Below are 22842 nucleotides of genomic sequence, written 5' to 3'. Positions count from 1 at the left end.
GAAATGCAATCAATCTCTGCAACTCCAGTTTTTCATTTATAAAATAGGGAATCAAGTTTCTTAGCAAAGTTGTTTCTGGATTTAGAGATGAGATGGTAGTGCTTGATTCCTAAGCATCTAGTAAATGGTGGCTAATACAGCTGTATTAATACTATATGAGAAAAGAGGAAATACAGTCAAACAGATAAACTTGTATACATAACATGGGGACATTTTGTTTACTGGTGGGCCTTCATCTCTGTTTTCTGTAAGTATTTATCCACAAGTAAGTAAAAAGCATCAGACAGTAAGGTACAGTTTTGGGACCTACCGTGAAATCAATATAATCTGTCTCACAGACTTTTACAACTAATAATATTACATATGTAACTATTCAATAAGTATTTAGCAAGTTAAAATATATTCTTTATATTTTGCCAACTTCAAAATTTAATTATTAGTTTTGCAGATATGGGGGCTCCCTCTGTTGCCCAGACTGGAGCACAGTGGCACAACTATGGCTTACTATAAGAATTCGAATTCCTGGGATGGAGCAATTCTCTCAACCTAGCCTCTTGAGTAGATAGGACTACAGGTGCACACCACCATGCCTGGCTAATTTATTTATTTTTTGTTGAGATGGGGTCTTGTTATGTTTACCAGGCTGGTCTTGAATCCCTAGTCTCAAGCAATTTTCCCATCCTGAACTACAAAAGTGCTGGGATTACAAGTGTGAGCCATGTTATGGCTAATTTCGTAAACAAGAGAGACAAAAGAAGAGAAAAAAGGGAAAAAGTAAACCAAAAGAATAAAAAAGGCAAGCTGGGCGCAGTGGCTCATGGCTGTAATCCAAGCACTTTGGGAGGCCAAGCCAGGCAGATCACCTGAGGTCAGGAGTTCAAGACCAGCCTGGCCAACATGGTGAAACCCCATCTCTAGTAAAAATACAAAAATCTGCTGGGTATGGTGGTGCGTGCTGGTAATCCCAGCTACCTGGAGGCTGAGGCAGAACAATCACTTGATACCAAGAGGTGAAGCTTGCAGTGAGCCAAGATCACGCCATTACACTCCAGCCTGAGTGACAAGAGCGACACACACACACACACACACACACACACACACACACACACACAGAATAAAAAAGGCAACTGTAGTTAGTTAAGGGCAAAAAAAAGAACACAGGAGAAGAAAGGTTAAAGGGATCAGAGAGTCAAGACAGGCAGACAGAGAAGAGACAAGAGGCGAGACAGGGAGAATCTGCCTAGATTGCCTGGATCCTTTCATAGCCCTCCCATCACTATTTCTATTTGATAGTCCAAGCCAAAGCAGTCTAGGCTCCTGCTCTGCCAAGCCAGCTTTTCCTTTACCTGATTGTGCCACTGCTGTCATCTCTTGCCCAGCATGCCTTCCCTCACAGGAGTCTCCTAACCAGTACTTAACTACAGACTGGGTATAACCATACAGTGTCCTATGCCACTCCCTCTCAGTCTTAAAAAACAAAACAAAACAAACAACACCTATACTTGCACTTGCTAAACTAAGAAGAAGACCTTGTGACAGAAATGAGGACGTATGTTTATAGAACACTGGGATCTTCTTTGGGAATAACTTTTAAGAAATGCTTTTGAAAAACTATCATTGTAAGAGATAAAAAGATAGATGAAATTTAAGAAAATATGCCAAAAGCTAAATGAAAAACCCACCCCAAGAGGACTAACCCCAATTTATTTAGTATCTCTTCTTACTGTGTGCTGAGGGCCATCTTCATTATCCCTCATGTAGAAAGGCTTGAGTGCTAATGGATAATTAATGACGAAGACGGGTATGTTGCCACAGTGCTTCACCAGGTACTTTTCATGTTCAGTTTGTAGATCAATACCCCACTGTAATGAGAAGAAAAAAATGACTAAAGAAGACAGAGGTTAAATATACAATTAAGCACCTGAAAATAACCTGCATCAGTTCCAAGGGCTTCATCTTCCTGAGGCTCCACGTATGGAGCTGGCTAAGGTCACACAGCTGACTAAATCAGAGAGAGAGATTTGTTAACAAGAACAACTGCAGGCCTAGAAAGATGAAAGCTGAAGCCAGTAGACAAACACTATCCTTTCTGTGTCCCCATCGTCCCCATCACTCTCCTACCCCTACCCGCCAGGAGCAGATAAATAGCTCCTGCAGGAAAACAAAGTCTACTTTACAAGGGGATTAAAAAACAAATACACACCTAACTTCAGAATCACAGTTTTTATTAACAGTGCCTAGAGCTTCTTCCACAGTTACTCTTCCTATGTCTCAGGAAATTAAATGATAGAAGATAATATTCCTAACATTGAGCCTATCTTTGGCTAAATGACTTCTCCTGGTGACTTTATTTATTTTTTTTTTTGAGACAGAGCCTTGCTGTGTCACCCAGGCTGGAGTGCAGTGGTGTGATCTTGGCTTACTACAACCTCTGCCTTCTGGGTTCAAGTGATTCTCCTGCCTCAGCCTCCCAAGTAGCTGGGACTATAGGTGCCCACAACCAGGTCTGAGTAGTTTTGTCCTATTAGTAGAGACAGGGTTTCACTATGTTGCCCAGGCTGGTCTTGAACTCCTGAGGTCATGATCTGCCCGCCTTGGCCTCCCAAAGTGCTGGGATTATGAGTATGAGCCACTGCACCGAGGTGATGACTTCTTTTTAAATAAGAGTCAACTCATGTATCAGATGCTCTTTGATGAATATTTATTAACTCTGTTCAATATATTTATTAAGCAAATACTAATATGCCTATTAAATTCCAGGTACCATATGATGTACTGGATGTAGTGGTAAGAAAAATAGTTATAATCCCTGACTTCATGAAGCTTCCAGGGTAGGAGACAAAGAAACAAAAACTTAAACGAAGAATTCATTATAAATAAAACATGCACAGGTTACTTTTGTAACACATAAAGATCTGACTTAATTGGGATTAAACTGGTACAAGGAATAGTTTAAACACAAAGGTTTACACATTATCTTATTACTCGCACTTGTTTGGCAGTACCTTAATTATAGGAAAAAATGATTGGAATAAGAACAAAGAGTTTTGCCTTCAACACTATACACATGCCCACTGATAGATCATGTGGTCTCTCTGAACCTATCTTGTTGCCAATAAAACAAAAAAGCTTGGCCAGGTGTGGTGGCTCATGCCTGTAATCCCAGCACTTTAGGAGGCCGAGGCAGGTGAATCACAAGGTCAAGAGATCAAGACCATCCTGGTCAACATGGTGAAACCCCATCCCTACTAAAAATACAAAAATTAGCTGGGCATGGTGGCGTGTGCTTGTAATCCCAGCTACTCTGGAGGCTAAGGCAGGAGAATTGCTTGAACCTGGGAGGCAGAGGTTGCAGTGAGCCAAGATGTGCCACTGCACTCCAGCCTAGAGTAGATACAGAGAGAGACTGTCTTCAAAAAAAAAAAAAAAAAAAAAAGCTCTGGCCCAGCACAGTAACTCATGTCTATAATCCCAGCACTTTGGGAAGCTGAGGTATGCCAGATTAGCCTAGGCAACATAACTCTGTCTCTACAAAAAATAAAAAAAAATTATCTAGGCCTAGTGGCATGCACTTGTAGTCACAGATATTTGGGAGACTGAGTTGGGAGGACTGATGTGAGCCTGGGAGGTGGAATCAGCAGTAAGCCATGTTTGCACAAGCCTGGGCAACACAGCAAGATCCTGTCTTTCAAAAAATAAAAATAAAAAAATAAAGGAGTTCCTTCACAGAAACAGTGGTTGCCCACATTCTAGGAATGGGGCAAATGAGGTAATATTGATGATCAAAATGTATACACTGTTAGTTATCAGATGAACAAGTTTTCAGAATCTAATGTACAGTGTGGGTGGTGACAGATGTGTTAATTAATTTGATTGTCATAATCTATTATACAGTGTACATGTGTATCAAATCATCATGTTGTATACCCTGAATATACACAATCTTTTGTTGTTGTTTTTCTTAGAGACAAGGTCTTCCTCTGTCACCTAGACTGGAGGGCTGTGGTCGATCCTGGCTCACTGCAGTCTTAAACTCCTGGGCACAAGCAATTCTCCTACCTTGGCCTCTTACAGGCTTGAGCCACCCCACTGGGCCTATACAATCTTTATTTAACAAAGTATTAAAAAAAAAAAAAAAAAAAAAAGAATTCTTGGCTGGGTACTGAGGCATGCTCCTGTAGGCCCAGTTACTTAGGAGGCTGAGGTTGGGGATCCCATGAGCCCAAGAGTTGAAGATGAGCTCTGGCAACATAGTAAGACCTCCATCTCTTAAATATAAAGTTCCTTAAAAGTAAAACAAAACAAAATAAAACAAAAAAAATCCCAGTGTTTTCCAGAGTGGCTCACAAACTAAAAGCCTGTATAAAGTTTAACTGAAAGACAAACCTGTTTCAGCAAGCACTAAATCTGAAAAAGAAAAACAAACCTGTTTCGTTATGTTGCCTAAAGTTATTTGGTAATATAATTTCTTTTGTTGGTCATCTTTTAATATCATCCAGAACATACTTTGGAAAACAAAGAACTAGTTGACTTCTGGTCTTGAACTTCTGGGCTCAAGCCATCTGCCTGCCTTGGCCTCCCAAAGTGCTGGAATTACAGATGTGAACCCCCACACCTGGGATCTACAGTAATAGTCTATGATTATCTTTCTTTTTTTAGAATTTTCATGTTCCTAAATATGGGAGACTCCTTTATAACCCTTTAGTCCTTTATAACCTCTTACAACCCATTATAATTCTATAACTATTCCAAAAGATCCAGTTTATTTTTATTCTAAATTAATTTTCATTTTAAGTATCTCAACAAGATTGAACAAACATCAAACAAAATCTATCAGTTTTTGTACAAATGAACAAATACCATATTTTGCTAAATAAGATTATTTTGAAGGATTCTTAATAAAGTAGGTTCAAGATAAGAAGGAAACATTTTCACACACATACACACAAAATACCACCTCTGGGGTAAAGGTGAAGTTCTGGGATGCTCGCTTTAAGATCTCCACTGCTTCAGTGTAAGAAATGCTGGAGGAAAACAATATAGAAGCAGAGAAAAGTCAATACAATGGTTGCTAACTAGTTCATTTTAAAACTAGAAAAAGCCTATTCCTCTATCACACTGTGAGGTCATGAGGAAGTACTGAATAAGCAGGAATTAAGGCTGATCTAATCCTATGAAAGTCTGATCTGCCTGAAGAGAAGTGACCATTCAGTAACCTCACTCCGCATCTACTTGCAATATACATAGAGAAGCTAGTCATGTAAGCAAGCAGAGACCATTTTCTGAATTCATGATATGCCAGTGCCCTAATACAAGGTATGAAATAATAAGACTACAACTGCAAAAGACTTTTTCCTACAATTCACCATTCATTCATTTATTTATCCAATAGACATATACTTGGCACCTACTAGGTACTAGACATAATTCTAGGCACTGAAGATAAAAATAAAGCTCAGCCTTCATGGAGTCGACATTCATGTGTGTGTGTGTGTGTCAGAAAAAGGACGGGGGGGACAGGCGAGGAGAGACGAGACAGATAAATAAACAGGAAGCTATTAGTGCTATGAAGAAAACTAAAGTGGGGTAAGAAAACAGGGGTCTGGGGTGCCATTTTAGATATGACAGTCAAGAAAGGCCTGAGTTCGTGACATTTGAACAGAAGCGTGCATCGAGTAAGGAAATTAACCATACAAGTATCTTGGGAGGAGTATTCCAGGCAAAAGAAAGAGCAAGTACAAGGCCATGAAGTGAGAAACAGTTTGGCTTGTTCATAGAACAAAAAGGTCAGTCAGTGTGAATAGAGCATACTGAGTAAGAAGAAGAACGCACAGGAAATTACACAGGAAAGGCAGTCAGTCAGATCACATGGATTTTTTTCACATCATATTAAGGGCCTGCTAATATATTCTTTTTTTTTTTTTTTTTTTTTTTTTTTGGAGACGGAGTTTCACTCTTGTTACCCAGGCTGGAGTGCAATGGCGCGATCTCGGCTCACCGCAACCTCCGCCTCCTGGGTTCAGGCAATTCTCCTGCCTCAGCCTCCTGAGTAGCTGGGATTACAAGCATGTGCCACCATGCCCAGCTAATGTTTTGTATTTTTAGTAGAGACGGGGTTTCACCATGTTGACCAGGATGGTCTCGATCTTTTGACCTCACCTGTCTCGGCCTCCCAAAGTGCTGGGATTACAGGCGTGAGCCACCGCGCCCGGCATATTCTAAGCATTGTAAGACTATTTAGGAAAATAGAGAGTCTCTCAATGAGACAAACTCATACCTAAAGTAAGTCAAAATAAGTATTTGTTTTAACTATATGAATAGTTATCTACATAGTTAAAAAAAAATCAAGATGTATAAGAGTATACATCTCCCTTCCATTTCAATTCCAGAGACACCTAGCTCCTTTTATTTCACACAATCACTGTTATCAGTATTGTGAATATTCCTCCAGAAGATATGATTTATATAAATATGTAAATATTAATACACAATCTTCCTTTTATAGATGTCATACATATCATACATACTTTTACACCTTATTTTACTGAGCAATATGCCTTGCAGATCTATGTGTACACGAAAAAATTCATTTTGTATTATATAATATTCCATTTTGTGGATGTATCATAATGAATTAGTTTAACCAGTGACCTGGTATTTCACATTCTAATCTTTTGCCTCATGCCTACATATACCTATTTAATGTTACTGCAAAGAGTTCTTATACACTAATTTTGCATATGGCAAAAGTGGAATTGTTAGATGAAAATTTGCAATTTTTACATTTTCTGAAAGGTTTTGCAAAACATACTGCCCCCTTTTACACAGATTTATACCCACCAGTAACATGAAAGTGTCAGTTTGCTTGTAAACTATAGGTAATATACTGCATTAGTATTTTGAGATTTTTTTACAAAAAATCTACAAACTTTCTCAAAGACCTCAAGCTTAAAAAATAATTTATCCAGAACAAACTTATTCTCTGACGCAAAAAATGTTCATATCCATAACAACTAAATAGACAGAGTAGTATTGTATCTTAAGGTAAAATAAAGCCCCTAAAGCTGTGTTTTGAAAGACAGGTTTTCTCCTAAGATGGAAATTCTGTTCAAATTAAAATGTAGTATTAATAATAGGTAATTTCTAAGGTAATAATGGTGGTGGTAGTGGTGTTTGCAGTAGCAGTAATAACAATTTTAAAATGAGCATTTTACAGAAGAGAAACAGAAGGTTACAGAGGATCAGTGACTTTCCAAAGGTCACTCATGTAAGTAAACAGTAAATCTTGATCTGCTGACTCCAGAGTTTACGTTTTAAATTGCTAAGATAATGCCTAAAATACTTGGAGTTTCCTATGTTCCATCAAAACAAAAGAAAATGGGCTCTGGGTTCTTCATCTGATTCTACCACTAGCTATGTAAGTCACTTCAATGTAGTGAAAGCGTGTTATTAATTTTTGTAATGTGTTATACAAAAATTTAAAAAGTATTTGCACTTGTTAAATAAGGAGATTGGATTACCTTGTATAAAGTTCTTCTCTGCTTAGACATTCTATTGTTTTATTATATAAATTACTTGGTATGATCTACCGGTCACACTGAGAAATGTAAGAGCAGTCAAAATAATAAGCAGTAGGATTTTGGCACGTTACTGTTTCATTACTAAGAAATTACTCTCTTATCTAAATATCTTGTAATTCCACATCTTCCACTCCACTCCCCCATACCTTCATTAGAGGCAGAACTTTCAAGTTTAAATTACAATTCTGACACTTGATATATCAACTCTCTCTACTAAGTATTTTTCTTGATAAGTATAGAAAATAATATCTCTTGTCCTTTCCAGAAACTGTTTCCAAAGTGCTTTGAGGAAAGGAGGAAAAAAACATTGTGATAGAGAATGATATGGCATCAAACTACCTCATATATCACATTTTTTATTGTTGAATAAAGAAAATTCATTATTCTGAAGCTATTGGAGTAAGCTTGCTGAACTACAAAGGTAATTATTGTCATCCTTTGCCTCAAATTCACACAGAAAGATAAATGAAGAGCGGATAAAAAAGTTAAGTACTCTATGTTTTCAGAACCACAATACTATAAAGGAAATGTAAAATAAATTGAATACTATTTCTGCATGATAAAGGTTAAATTCAATTACTACACAAGTTGCTGAAATAGCATATATTCATATAAAATAAAGCAGATACACTTCTACACTTCTTTGTAAATTCTCTATGCTGGCTAGCTCAATTTTCTGTTTGTTTGCTTATTTTCTAATTGGCCCTTTCATTAAGGGTGTAGTCCTTGGCCAGTTCTAGCTTTGTGTATGTGTGTATGTGTGCATTTCAGGGGATAATATATGCTACATCTATTGTCCCGTCTTCTCACTGAGGTTAAAATCTCTGGTTTCAAAGATTGGAAAATTGCCCTCTAGCTTCCCTTCCCTACATTCTGAGAATATTTAACATCACACCAACTGTACTGGTTCCTTCTTCATTTCTAGCACCTGGAACTTCTCCTATTTTCTAGTGAATTAAAAAACATATTTAAAAGAATCTTATAATATTTAAACTACTATTATTAGATGTTTGGTAGCTAGAGTGTTTTCAAGTTATCTAGTCTGACATACTGCTTGCAATAGAATCGTCATTTAATCATTTCAACAATATAAGACAGTATTTTTTATAGATGAGGAAACTGAAGTTCAGGAAAGTTAAAGGTTTACTATTAAGTTCACAGTTGTAATTAAATTATTCATACAAATATTTAACTGCTCATCTTTTTCTCTAGATTTTACACTCCATAAAAGTAAAAATCGGTGTTTGTTTTCATTATTCTCAACAACCAGCAAAGTGCCTAACTCATATTAGGTAGTCAATAAATATTTGTTGAAAAATATTAATTTACAGATTAATGGCTAGTAAATGGTACGGCCAGGATTACAATACAGGTTCTCTGAATCATGATTCACTATCCTCACTAACTGAAGTAAATAGTGATGTGAGCCAACAAGAAACCTCAGGAGAGGATCCAGCCTAAAGAATACCTTTTACAGACAGTTACTCAAGTCATTTGTTTCTCCACTCAGTTATTCAGTATTTACTGAGTGTCTGTTAGAGGCACTGTGCTAAGTCCTAGGGGTATAATAGTAAGCAATTTAAATCATCTCTGATCTCACACCAAACAAATAATCACACATATAAATTTATATTTTAAAATCTTTGAATTTTTAATTAACGTATACGGTATACATTTACAGGGTACAATGTGATTTTTCGTATTATATACTGTGGAATGAATTAACATATCTATCACCTTGCATGCTTCATTTTACTTTTTGTAGTGAGAACATTTAAAATCTACTCTTTCAGCAATATTGAGATATACATTATAATTAATTATGGTCACTTTGTTATGCAATAAATCTTGAAAGCTTACTCCTCTGGTCTAACTGGAATTTTGTACCCACTGGTCAATTTCTTTCCATTCCCTTCCAGAACTGCCCCATCCTGCCACTGGTAACTACCATTCTACCACTTCTTTTTTTTTTTTTTTTTTTTTTTTTTTGAGACAGAGTTTCACTCTTGTTACCCAGGCTGGAGTGCAATGGCGCGATCTCGGCTCACCGCAACCTCCACCTCCTGGGTTCAGGCAATTCTCCTGTCTCAGCCTCCTGAGTAGCTGGGATTACAGGCATGCACCACCATGCCCAGCTAACTTTTTGTATTTTTAGTAGGGACGGGGTTTCACCTTTTTGACCAGGATGGTCTTGATCTCTTGACCTTGTGATCCACCCGCCTTGGCCTCCCAAAGTGCTGGGATTACAGGCTTGAGCCACCGCGCCCGGCCTTACCACCACTTCTTTAAGTGTAACTTCATTATATTTCATAAATTGAAGTAATCATGCAGTATTTGTCTTTCTGTGTCTAGCTTCTTTCACTTAGTATTATGTCTTCCAGGCTGATCCATGTGGTCACAAATGAGATTTTCTGTGAACAGTATTCCACTGTGTATATACACATTTTCTTTATCCAGTCATTCACTGATGGACACTTAGGTTGATTCCTTATCTTGGCTACTATGAATAGTGCTGCAATAAACATGTAAGTGCAGATATCTCTTTAACATATTGATTTCAGTTCTTCTGGATATGTACCCAGAGGTGGAACTGCTGAGTCGTATGCTAAATATACTTTGTTTTTTTGAGAAACCTCCATACTATCCTCCATAATAGCTCTATTAATTTACATTCCCAATAACAGTATACAAGGGTCCCCAAGCTCTACATCTTTGCCAATACTTGTCATTTGACTTTTTCTTTTTCTTTTCTTTTTTTTTTTTAGACAGGGTCTTGCTGTCTCTCAGGCTGGAGTGTAGGAGTCTGTGATCATAGCTAATGGCAGCCTTGCCCTCCTGTGCTTAAGCAATCTTTCCACCTTGGCCTCCTGAGTAGCTGGCACTATAGGCATGTGTCACCATATCTGGCTAATTTAAATTTATTATTTTTTTTTGTAGAGACAGGGTCTCACTATGTTGGTCTCACTTGAACTCCTGGACTCAAGTGATCCTCCCTCTTTAGCCTCCCAAAGTGCTGAGATTACAGCCACGAGAGCCAACGTGCAGAGTCTCATTCTACTTTTTGATAACAGCCATTCTAACAGGTATGAGGGGGTGTCTCACTGTGTTTTTAATTTGCATTTTATTGATGATTAGTGATGTTAGACCTTTTTTGATAAACCTAATGGCCATCTGTATCTTGCTTGCTTGAGCAAAGCATGAGGGTGGATGCTGAGGGTACGTGGGGTGGCTGCCCTGCAGGGGTTCCAACCAGCTAGACCTTCCTACTGAGCTTCTGCAGCAAGCAGATGGGCTTTGTAAATGGGTGTTGCAGTTGGCTGGTATCTTTGATCAGGTGCTACTGCTGGTGGGAACACAGTTATCACCAAGATCTGTGTGCTGGTTGCCCTAAGCACGGCCCTCTTTGTTCCCACCTAACACCAGGTAGTCTAGACCTTACCCCCAGGGTTCCCTGTGAGACAGGAATGGGTCCCCAGGGAAGCATCACAGAATGCTAGGGAAACCAGAGAGCTGTCTCTTTTGCCACTGCATTAACTGTGGGCCCAAGGGAATCTTCTCTTTGTGGTGCTGTGCCTACTGAAGGGAGGGAGGAGTCAATCAAAGTGAGACCACTGCTCCTACCCTTCTAATTCAGTTTTTTGCTCTGTGGTCCATTTGGGTATCTCAATTTCATTCCCAAGTTTTGGGATTTTCACAGAAGTGTTCCTGTATGTGGTTAATTGCTAACTGGACTTTCTGTGGTGAAGCCTGGGACTTTCCATTCATCATCTTGCTGATGTCCGTCTCCCCACAAACTTAAACTGCAACTATGATTTGTGTTACGCAGAATGAATCGTGACAATGACAATGGATCAAAATGGCACAGTCGATGATGTCATTTTCTAACCTTAACATTTTACAAACAAGGACTCCAAAGCACAAGAGTTAGGTGACATGTAGGAGTCGTAAGGACAGTGGGGCAGCTACAATCACTCTATTCTTTATTCCAGTGCCCTTCCAAATACATGAAAACCCCAGGTTAAAAGCCCGAGTTTGAAATCAGATGAATGTGAGGAGATTGAATCCCCATTTCATCTTTCACTCAATCTCTTTGCAGGGATTCTCTATCTGCAGAATGAGAATAATAACTCCTTGAAGTTGTGAAGATGAAATGAGCTAAGAATGTATGTAAATTCTATCACTGTCTGGATAAATATTTAATAAATGATGACTATTATTTCTGCATTTTCGATCTTTTCATTAGACAGGAGTTGGAGAACTGAGATTTTCCCTGGTTGTTCTGTCACCAGCAGATATTCTTTGAGAAGGCCAAATTACTTCTTTCATCTACTTAATTTCTACTTTTATCAATACACTCATGACCAAGATTATCCTGTAAAACTCTAGACCCATACTTTCAACTGCCTAGCCAACATCTGTAGTTGGGTATCTGAAATGCATCTAATCTTAACAGGTCTGTGTTCCTGATATCTTCCCTTCCTCTCAAAGCTCCTGCCCCAGCACTTTTAAGGCTTTTCCAATTTCAGTTAATGGCAATTCCATTTTCGCAGCTGTAGGAGAAAAAACCCTTGAAGTTACCCTTGACTCCTCTCTCTCATCCTCAGTAAATCCTGTTTGTTCTATCTCTAAAATATATTCAGAATAGGGGAACTCTTGCCACCATCCTGGTCTGTTATGGTTAATTTCATATGTCAACCTGGCTGGGCCATGGTGCCCAGATATCAGTCAAACAGTATTCTAAATGCTTCTATGAAGGTGTTTATTGGATGAGATAAATGTCTAAATCAATGGACTTTGAAAAAAGCAGATTATGCTACTCTTCACAATGTGGGTGGGCTAAATCCAATCAGTTGAAGTTTTTTTTTGTTTTTTTTTTGAGATGGAGTCTCACTCTGTTGCCCAGGCTGGAGTTCAATGGCGTGATCTTGGCTGTGACCTCCCGAGTTCAAGCAATTCTCCTGCCTCAGCCCCCCAAGTAACTGGGATTACAGGCATATGCTGCCATGCCAAGCTAACTTTTTTGCATTTTACTAGACACAGGGATTAACCATGTTGCCAAGGCTGGTCTCAAACTGCTGAGCTCAGGCAATACACCCACCTCAGCCTCCCAAAGTGCGAGGATTACAGGCATGAGCTACCATGCCTGGCCTCAGATGAAGTTTTTACTAAGACAGACTAAGCCCCTGAAAGATGGAATTCTGGCAGGAGACTGCCTTTGGACTTGAATGGCAACTCTTCCTTGACTCTCCAGCTTGTTGGCCTACCTAGCTTAGACTTTAAACACAACAAGCCTCTACAATTATGTGAAGCAATTCTTACATTAAGTCTCTCGATCTCTCTCTCCACATACATCCACCCTCATACTAGGTTGGTCATGTTTCTCTGGACTCTAATATACAGTCCAAATCATTATTAACTCTCACCCAGATCACTGTGGTAATCTCTTAGTTTTCTGTTCCTGAATTCTTGTCTTGCTGTAACCTATATTAAGCAGATTTTTTTAAAGTTTGTTTTTTAATCAAGCCAAATTTTGATGACTAAAGTTAGCATAAGTTTGAATTGTAGTAATATAGTTAATAATTACTTCATTTTATCTTACTATGATTTATTTATTGATGAAACATTAATTATCAACTATGAACCAAACACAAGAGCTATAAAAATTATTAGAATATGGGTCATGCCTGGAGTCTGCAGAGTGTCTAGATATATATCATATATAATATATATAGGATCTATATGAGCAGATATATATTTTAAAAATTATAATACAGTGTGATAAATACAGTGATAATAAATAAAGTTCAAAGAAAGTAAAACATCCACTTACATTAAAAAGTTGTTTTTCAGCATATGTTCTAATCTGTCCTTGGTAAAAAAAAAAAGACAGAAAATTTAAAAAATGTAATTTTATTATGTATAATTAACACATTAAAGAGCAGATATATTGGGCTTTATCTACAAAATTAATTACCTTTTGGCCAGGAGCTATGAATTTGTAACAGAGTTTAACATCTTCAGGACAATTTGAGAGAACCATCATTGTTGTAGCCTTGAAGAGTTTCTCCATAACCTAAAAGAAATCAAACAGAATCACTTGACAAGTAAAAAGCTTTATATGGAAAGCCTGTTCAGGGCTCAATAAGGACTGCACTTTAGGCTTCTGCAACTATAAATCCACAAAGTCATTTAAACCTTGAATGTATCACAGAAAATTGGTTCAGTTTTCCAGGCATCTCAATTTCCTTGGTGGGTGGCAGGGAGGAAGAAAAAAGGAAAAATGTTTTAATCTTATGCTGACAGTTTGAATGCTGGTAAAGAAGTGAGCTGTCAAATGAACAGCTATAACTGATCAATGTCTCTCTGAATTTCAATAAACTCACTTGTAGAATCAGGGTAATAATAGCACCTAACTTACAGGATGGTTGACAGGATTAAATAAGATAAACCATGTGTCAAACTTAGCTTAGTACCTGGCTCAGAGAAGCATCCAACAAACATCAGTTGTCAACAGTAAGAATATTTTGAAAAGTGGTTTGTTCAGTCATTGGTAAATGAAAGTAAACTTCACAGAAACAATGGTATATGTAAATATAAATCTAGACACTTTTGCTTTCCTAATGCCCAAAGTAAAAATAACATGAAGCAACATACAGTAAAAATCAGTATATAAGGACTTATTCTGAAGACTAGCCTGGTCAACAAGGCAAAATTCCGTCTCTACAAAAATAAAAAAACAAGACTTAGTTGGGTACAGTGGTGTGTGCACCTGTAGTCCCAGCTCCTCAGGAGGCTGAGTTGGGAGGACCACTTGAGCCTGTGAGGCTGAGGCTATAGTGCAGGCGTCTCCAAACTATGGCCCACGGGCTGCATGAGGCCCCCTGAGGCCATTTATCTGGCCCCCTGCCGCACTTCAGGAAGGGGCACCTCTTTCATTGGTGGTCAGTCAGAGGAGCACAATATGTGGCGGCCCTCCAACAGTCTGCAGGACAGTGAACTGGCCCCCTGCGTAAAAAGTTTGGGGACGCCTGCTATAGTGAGTCATAATCATGCCACCGTAACGTCAGTCTAGGTAACAAAGTGAGATCTTGCCTCAAAAAACAACAACAAAAAAATTATTCTACCACGGGTGCCCATAGAAGACTCATAATAGAAACTTTTTCTTAGAAGAGAAAAAGTGACTGGAATGGAAAATATTTCTAAAATCTTTTTGTTCATAACTAACATTCTTGGTTTTAAATCAATGACACAGTATTAGGTCTTCTAATTGTTGTATTCATAAAGATGCACATAAGACTAAAGTACAGGTGGCCGGGCACAGTGGCTCATGCCTGTAATCCCAGTACACTGGGAGGCTGAGGCAGGCGGAGGATCATGAGGTCAGGAGTTCGAGACCAGCCTGACCAATATGGTGAAACGCCATCTCTACTAAAAATACAAAAATTAGCCAGGCAGGGTGGCACGTACCTGTAATCCCAGCTACTAAGGAGGCTGAGGCAGAATTGCTTGAACCTGGAGGCAGAGGTTGCAGTGAGCTGAGATCACACCACTGCACTCCAGCCCGGGCAACAGAGTGACACTCCATCTCAAAAAAAAGAAGAATACAGTACAGGTTGCCTTAAAGGCAGGTAGATTCTTTTCCTCTGTTGCATACTAGTACATCCTCTTGAGGCTAGAAGCACAGTGGAGGTATTTAACTGTCTACTTAGGTACACTAATATAATCAGACAAAGGAAAACACTTAAATACCAGTGACAAGCAGATCTATTTGATGATGTTTTACTCATTGTTAGTGGCATTTATTTATTTATTTTTCAGACAAGGTCTTGCTCTGTCACCCAGGCTGGAATGCAGTGGTATAATCACAGCTCACTGCTGCCTTGACCTCTTGGGCTCAAGCGATCCACCTACCTCAGCCAAGCACACTCAGATAATTTTTTTTAGTTTTAGTAGAGATGAAGTCTCACTATATTGCCCAGACTGGCCTCCAACTCCTAAGCTCAAGTCGTCCTCCCTCCTCAGCCTTCCACGGTACTAGGATTATAGGCATGAGCCACTGTACCTGGTCTAGTGGCATTTACTACACACATCGTGCTAACCTATACTGCATTCCTGGTTTATTTTCTTACCTTATTCATTTATTTTTTTTTGAGACAGAGTCGCCCAGCATTGGTGCAATAGCTCACTGCAACCTCCGCCTCCTGGGTTCAACCAATTCTCCTGCCTCAGCCTCCTGAGTAGCTGGGATTACAGTGTGTCCCACCATGCCTGGATAATTTTTGTATTTTAGTGGAGACAGGGTTTCACCAAATTGGTCAGCTGGTCTCAAACTCCTGACCTCAAGTGATCCACCCACCTTGGCCTCTCAAAGTGCTGGGATTATAGGTGGGAGCCACCACACCCAGCCTATTTTCTTACCTTCTATTACTATGGTCATTTATCCCTTCAACCAACATGTACATCTAATGAAGAAAAAAAATTGATGAGCATGTGGTTATCTAAGGCACTGACCATGGAAAACAGTAATGACAACTAATTTTAGTGGGGGGGGGGCGCGGTTGGGAAAAAAGAATCAAAAGACTAGATAATAGTAAAGATAAATCTAAAAGGAATAAAAAGAATTTAAGTAAACTTTCTAAGGAATTTACATCCTAAAAAGAGATTTTTTTTTTTTCTTTTGAGACAGAATCTTGCTCTGTCACCCATACTGTTGCAGTGGTGCCATCTCAGCCCACTGCAGCCTCTGTCTCCCAGGTTCAAGCAATTCTCCTGCCTCAGCCTCCTGAGTAGCTAGGATTACAGGCATGTACCACCACACTCAGGCAACGTTTGCAATTTTTTTAATAGAAACATGGTTTCATTATGTTGGCCAGCCTGGTCTCCAACTCCTGGCCTCAAGTAATCCAACTGCCTCGGCCTCCCAAAGTGCTAGGACTACAGGCATGAGCCACCACGTCCAGCTTACCTTTTTATTTCATGTAAAAAATATATAAGGTAAACCATTAAAATAATAAAAACAGAATCTATAGATTCTAAACTAGTAGAGGAAAAGAAAGGAAAATAAAGAAAACCAAATGAATCCAATGGGGAGTGTAAGAGGGGCATAGAGTAAGGAATATCTTGGTGAAAGGAGAACAGCAGGAAGCTAAAGATCCTTCACACCGAGCCTGTAACATCTTCAATTCATCAGGGAGATAAAGAAATTACTAAGTAACATAATGATTTATTCAGGCTCACATGCCTCAATCACTTGAACAAAGCTAATACACATTGGGAGGAATAAAGAGCAGGTGGATTAGATGATAGGGACACAATACATCCATCTGTAAGACGGAGACTTTGACCACTGGGGTTGTTACATCCCTGCCTTTCCTGAGAAGTGTATTTCCAGCAGCAGAAGGAAAACTTGACATTCACACTATACTCGACAAATATAGTTGGAAAAAACCCAGAAACCTAACAGAAGGGTTAGGTTTTCAACTGTATATGTGGAGTATAGTGTGAATGTCGTCACACTATACTCCACATAACACATTTTTAAGATAACTGAGATATCTTAAAAATGTGTAAATTAATTGTACTATAATAGCAATACTTAACTGCTTATAGCTCATACAGAGAAAATATTATTTGTTAGAATATTCTGATTTAATATTTAAGAGACCGCTCTGAACTAAGATACTAATTTCCAAGGTATGTAATTTACAAAAGGAAGAAAATTAAGAGAGGCAGGAGATTACTTTTGAGGAGAGCACTTTTTTTTTTTTTTTTTGGCTTTAGGAAAAAAGTATATATCACAATTAACTAAATCATTTGACAACAGTATATGCCCCAAGTACCACCAGTGGAGTACCAAATAAATAAGAACTTGAGTAGCAAATCATGACACCAAAACATGAATATTCTTATTTGTCAATTTACTATTAGCTTCATGAAGATCAACAGTAAGACTCAGTCATCATAGTGAACAGGTAACCTACAGAATGGGAGAAAATGTTTGCAATCTATCCATCTGACAAAGGGCTAATACCCAGAAAAGAACTTAAACAAATTTGCAAGAAAAAAACAAACAACCCCATCAAAAAGTGGGAGAAGGATATGATCAGATACTTTTTTTTTCTGAGACAGAGTCTCGCTCTGTTGCCCAGGATGGAGTGCAGTGGTGAGATCTCGGCTCACCGCAACCTCTGCCTCCTGAGTTCAAGCGATTTTCCTGCCTCAGTCTCCTGAGTAGCTGGGATTACAGGCACCTGTCACCACGCCCAGCTACTTTTTATATTGTTAGTAGAGATGGGGTTTCACCATCTTGGCTAGGCTGGTCTTGAACTCCAGACCTCGTGATCCACCCACCTCGGCCTCCCAAAGTGCTGGCATTATAGGCGTGAGCCACAGCACCCAGCAAACATACACTTCTTAAAAGAAGACATTTATGCAGCCAACAAACATATGAAAAAAAAGCTCATCATCACAGGTCATTAGAGAATGCAAATCGAAACCACAATGAGATACCATCTCATGCCAGTTAGAATGGAGATTATTATGAAGTCAGCAAACAATACACGCTGGCAAGGCTGTGGAGAAACAGGAACGCTATTACACTGTTGGTGCGAGTGTGAATTAGTTCAACCATTGCAAAGACAGTGTGGCGATTTCTCAAGGATCTAGAACCAGAAAAGCATTTGACCCAGCAATTCCATTACTGGGTATGTACCCAAAGGATTTCAAATTACTCTACTATATACACACATGCACAGGTATGTTTCCTGCAGTACTATTTACAACAGCAAAGACTTGGAGCCAACCCAAATGCCCATTAATGATAGACTGGATACTGTGATAGACTGGATACTGTATGTAAGATGAAATACTATGCAGCCATAAAAAAGAATGAGTTTGTGTCCTTTGGAGGGACAGGGATGAAGCTGGAAGCCATCATTCTAGGCAAACTAACACAGGAAGAGAAAACCAAACACCACATGTTCTCACTCATAAGTGAGAACTGAACAAGGAGAACACATGGATACTGGGATGGGAACGCCACACACTGGGGAGTGTTGGGGTGGGGGACAAGCGGAGGGAGAGCATTAAGACAGTATCTAATGCATGTGGGGCTTAAAACCTAGATGAGGGGTTGACAGGTGCAGCAAACCACCATGGCACATGTATATCTATGTAACGAACCTGCAAGTTCTGTTTCTGCACATGTTCCCAGAACTTAAAAGCAAAAAAAAAAAAAAAAAAAAAAAAAAAAAAAGTCTGGTCAGAATACAAAGAGCAACTATCTAAGGACTCAGAAAAATAAACCATGATAGGTGGACTGGGAACTAGTCAACTTGATTAAACCAAAAATGGAGATGAATTTTAGTTCCACTTTTACCTCCTTTGTCTCCTGGTTTTGATTTGGGGGTAAAACGTTGATCTGTTTAGCAGGAACAGGAAGCAAAACTTCTGGGAGAAAGTTCCTACTAATCTGATAATGTTCCTACAGGATAGAGTGTTTATAGGAAAATCCTTGGTTATTTTGTCCCCCTCTCTTTTCTCTCTTCTGTTCCTGCCCAGAAGGTAGACCAAGTTGTGGAGTGGGGCTGACAGGGTGACAGTGGCACAAGCATCTAAAATTCCAAGAGAAGACCTACTGCTCTAAAAGAAGAACTGGGAGACTGCTGGTTGAAGAGTGTGGATGCAGGTAATCTCTGTTCTTCTTCTTCTTCTTCTTCTTCTTCTTCTTATTATTATTATTTGAGATGCAGTCTTCTGTGTGGAGATGGAGTCTCCTTCTGAGATGGAGTCCTCTGTCGCCCAGGTTGGAGTGCAATGGCACAATCTCAGCTCATTGCAACCTCCACCTCCCAAATTGAACAGATTCTCGTGTCTCAGCCTCGCGGGTAACTGGGATCACAGGTGTGCACCACCACGCCCAGCTAATTTTTTTATTTTTAGTAGAGATAAGGTTTTGCCATACTGGCCAGTCTGGTCTCAAACTCCTGACCTCAGATGATCTGCCTGCCTGGGCCTACCAAAGTGTTGGGATTACAGGCATGAGCCACTGTATCAGGTCCATTATTAAAAATATATATATATTTTATCCTGCCACTTTGACCCAACGGTGGCCATGGTCACCTGGAAATGAATAACATGGTGGCAACTAAAACCTGGGAGAAATCTGTCTTTCCGGCCAAAAAACCAAAAAGGTGGGTGAGGGCTTCAGGTAGCCAGACAGTATGAAGGAAATTCTGAAGAACAGGAGAAGATGACCCTCTAATTGTGTATGAAGTAACAAAAGGCCAGGGCTCACCTCCAAGCAATGTATATGTGAAATAGACCCAAAGAAGCACCCAAAGTGAAAGCTTCTGACTGCCAACTACAATATAAATCACTGTGCAATTTCCAGACTATAAGTAGCACATGCATCAGAAAGACTCAAATAGTATAGCAGAGGCTTTGAAAACTTAACTGACATGGAAACCAAAGACACTAGAAAGTAAGATAATTTACATTCCCACCAACAGTGTAAAAGTGTTCCTATTTCTCCACATCCTCTCCAGCATCTGTTGTTTCCAGATTTTTTAATGATCGCCATTCTTAATTCAACCATTGTGGAAGACAGTGTGGCGATTCCTCAAGGACCTAAAAATAGAAATCCCATTTGACCCAGCAATCCCATTACTGGGTATACATCCAGAGGATTATAAATCATTCTACTACAAGGACACGTGCACACGAATGTTCATTGCAGCACTGTTTACAATAGCAAAGACCTGGAACCAACCCAAATGCCCAACGATGATAGACTGGATAGGGAAAATGTGGTACATATACATCATGGAATATTACGCAGCCATCAAAAACGATGAGTTCACGTCCTTTGTAGGGACATGGATGAACCTGGAAACCATCATTCTCAGCAATCTGACACAAGAGCAGAAAATCAAACACCGTATATTCTCACTCATAGGCGGGTGTTGAACAATGAGAACACATGGATACAGGGAGGGGAGCACCACACACTGGGTCCGTTGGGGGGAAATGGAGGAGGGACGGGGGGTGGGGAGGTGGGAAGAGATAGCATGGGGAGAAATGACAGATACAGGTGAGGGGACGGAAGACAGCAAACCACACTGCCTTGTGTGTACCTATGCAACAATCTTGCATGTTCTTCACATGTACCCCAAAACCTAAAATGCAATAAAAAAAAATAATAAAAAAAAAGATAAAACTCACAGCCTGAATCTAACTAGTTTAATAACTGTAAAACAAAAATAAAAATAATTCCATCTCCAAAGGATTTTAACAGGACCCAGAGTGTCAGAACATGACGTTAAAATCACCCAGGATAAAACTGAAAATTACTGGACATACAAAGAACTAGGAAGATCTTACTAATTCTCAAGAGAAAAAAATAATCAATAGATACATACACACAGAAGACTCAGATACTGGAATTATCTGACAAAGAATTTAAAGCAGGTGGCCAGACATGGTTGCTCACACCTGTAATCCCCGCACTTTGGGAGGCTGAGGCGGGTGGATCATGAGGTTGAGAGATCGGGACCAGCCTGGCTAACATAGTGAAACCCCATCTCTACAAAAAATACATAATATTAGCCGGGCGTGGTGGTGCATGCCTGTAGTTCCAGCTACTCAAGAGGCTGAGGCAGGAGAATTGCTTGAACCTGGGAGGCAAAGGGTGCGGTGAGCCAAGACTGTGCCACTACACTCCAGCCTGGGCAACAGAGCAAGACTCCATCTCAAAAAAACAAAAACAAAACAGACAAACAAACAAACAAAAAACACATCTTGCACAGGTAAATGGAAACATTCTTAAATAGAAACATAGAACTTCTCAGTGGAAAAAAACCTAAAAATAAATAAATAAAAATTTTAGAATTGGAAAATATCTGAAATAAAAATTTCACAGGATGGGCTCATTGTCAGAACGAAGAAAAAAGAGGAAAGAATTAGTAAGATTGAAGACAGTTCAGTTGAAATGCCCCCCTATTCTGAATTACAGTTTACAAAAAAAAAAAAGGGCCGGGTGCAGTGGCTCACGTCTGTAATCCCAGCACTTCGGGAGGCAGAGGCAGGTGGATCACAAGGTCAAGAGATAAAGACCATCCTGGTCAACATAGTGAAACCCTGTCTCTACTAAAAATACAAAAAATTAGCTGGGCACGGTGACACGTGCCTGTAATCCCAGCTACTCAGGAGGCTGAGGCAGGAGAACTGCCTGAACCCAGGAGGCGAAGGTTGCGGTGAGCCGAGATCGCGCCATTGCACTGCAGCCTGGGTAACAAGAGTGAAACTCCGTCTCAAAAAAAAACAAAAAAAAAACTAGCTGGGCATGGTGGCTCATACCTGTAATCCCACAGATTTTGTGAGGCTGTGGAGGGCAGATCACTTGAGGTCAGGAGTTCGAGACCAGCCCGGCCAATATGGTGAAACCCCATTTCCACTAAAAATACAAAATTTAGGTCGGGCACGCTGGCTCAAGCCTGTAATCCCAGCACTTTGGGAGGCCGAGGCGGGTGGATCACGAGGTCAAGAGATCGAGACCATCCTGGCCAACATCGTGAAACCCCGTCTCTGCTAAAAATACAAAAAATTAGCTGGGCATGGTGGCGCATGCCTGTGATCCCAGCTACTCAGGAGGCTGAGGCAGGAGAATTGCCTGAACCCAGGAGGCAGAGGTTGCGGTGAGCCGAGATCACGCCATTGCACTCCAGCCTGGGTAACAAGAGCGAAACTCCGTCTCAAAAAAAAAAAAAAAAAAAAAAAATACAAAAATTAGCCGGGCATAGTGGCATGTACCTGTAATCCCTGCTACTCAGGAGGCTGAGCAGTATATCACTTGAACCTGGGAAGCAGAGGTTGCAGTGAGCAGAGATTGCGTCACTGCACTCCAGCCTGGATGACAGAGCCAGAGCAAGGCCCGGTCTTAATTTACAGGCCGAGTGTGGTGGCTCACACCTGTAATCCTAGCACTTTGGGGAGGCCAAGGCAGGCAGATCATGATTTCAGGAGTTCAAGACCAGCCTGACCAATATGGTGAAACCTCGTCTTTACTAAAAATACAAAAATTATCCAGGAGTGGTGGTCCATGCCTGTAATCCCAGCTATTCAGGAGGCTGAGGCAGGAGCATCACATGAACCCGGGAGGTAGAGGTTGCAGTGAGCCAAGACTGCGCCACTGCACTCCAGCCTGGGCTCAGAGCGAGACTGTCTCAGAAAAAAAAAAAAAAAAAAAAGAAAAGAAAAGAAATAG

General features: G+C 39.8%; 1 protein-coding gene across 7 annotated transcripts in view; it reads right to left on the bottom strand.

The window, feature by feature from the left end:
• Positions 1-22842, bottom strand: part of NARS2 (asparaginyl-tRNA synthetase 2, mitochondrial) — a 147623-nt gene that overhangs the window by 27089 nt on the left and 97692 nt on the right. For 6 of the 7 annotated variants that reach the window (XM_010345610.3, XM_003935045.4, XM_074400395.1 and 3 more), the window contains 4 exons: positions 13555-13653; positions 13411-13448; positions 4958-5024; positions 1725-1862 (listed from right to left, as the gene is read on the bottom strand). In XM_010345610.3, coding sequence (XP_010343912.1) covers positions 1725-1862; positions 4958-5024; positions 13411-13448; positions 13555-13653 — 342 coding nt within the window. The remainder of the gene's footprint in view (positions 1-1724; positions 1863-4957; positions 5025-13410; positions 13449-13554; positions 13654-22842) is intronic. The other variant, XM_074400396.1, reaches the window with a different exon arrangement.

This window comes from Saimiri boliviensis, chromosome 6 (assembly GCF_048565385.1).
Source record: "Saimiri boliviensis isolate mSaiBol1 chromosome 6, mSaiBol1.pri, whole genome shotgun sequence".
Classification (NCBI taxonomy): domain Eukaryota; kingdom Metazoa; phylum Chordata; class Mammalia; order Primates; family Cebidae; genus Saimiri; species Saimiri boliviensis.
Note: the sequence above shows the minus strand (reverse complement) of the source record. Positions and strands in the feature narration are given on the sequence as shown.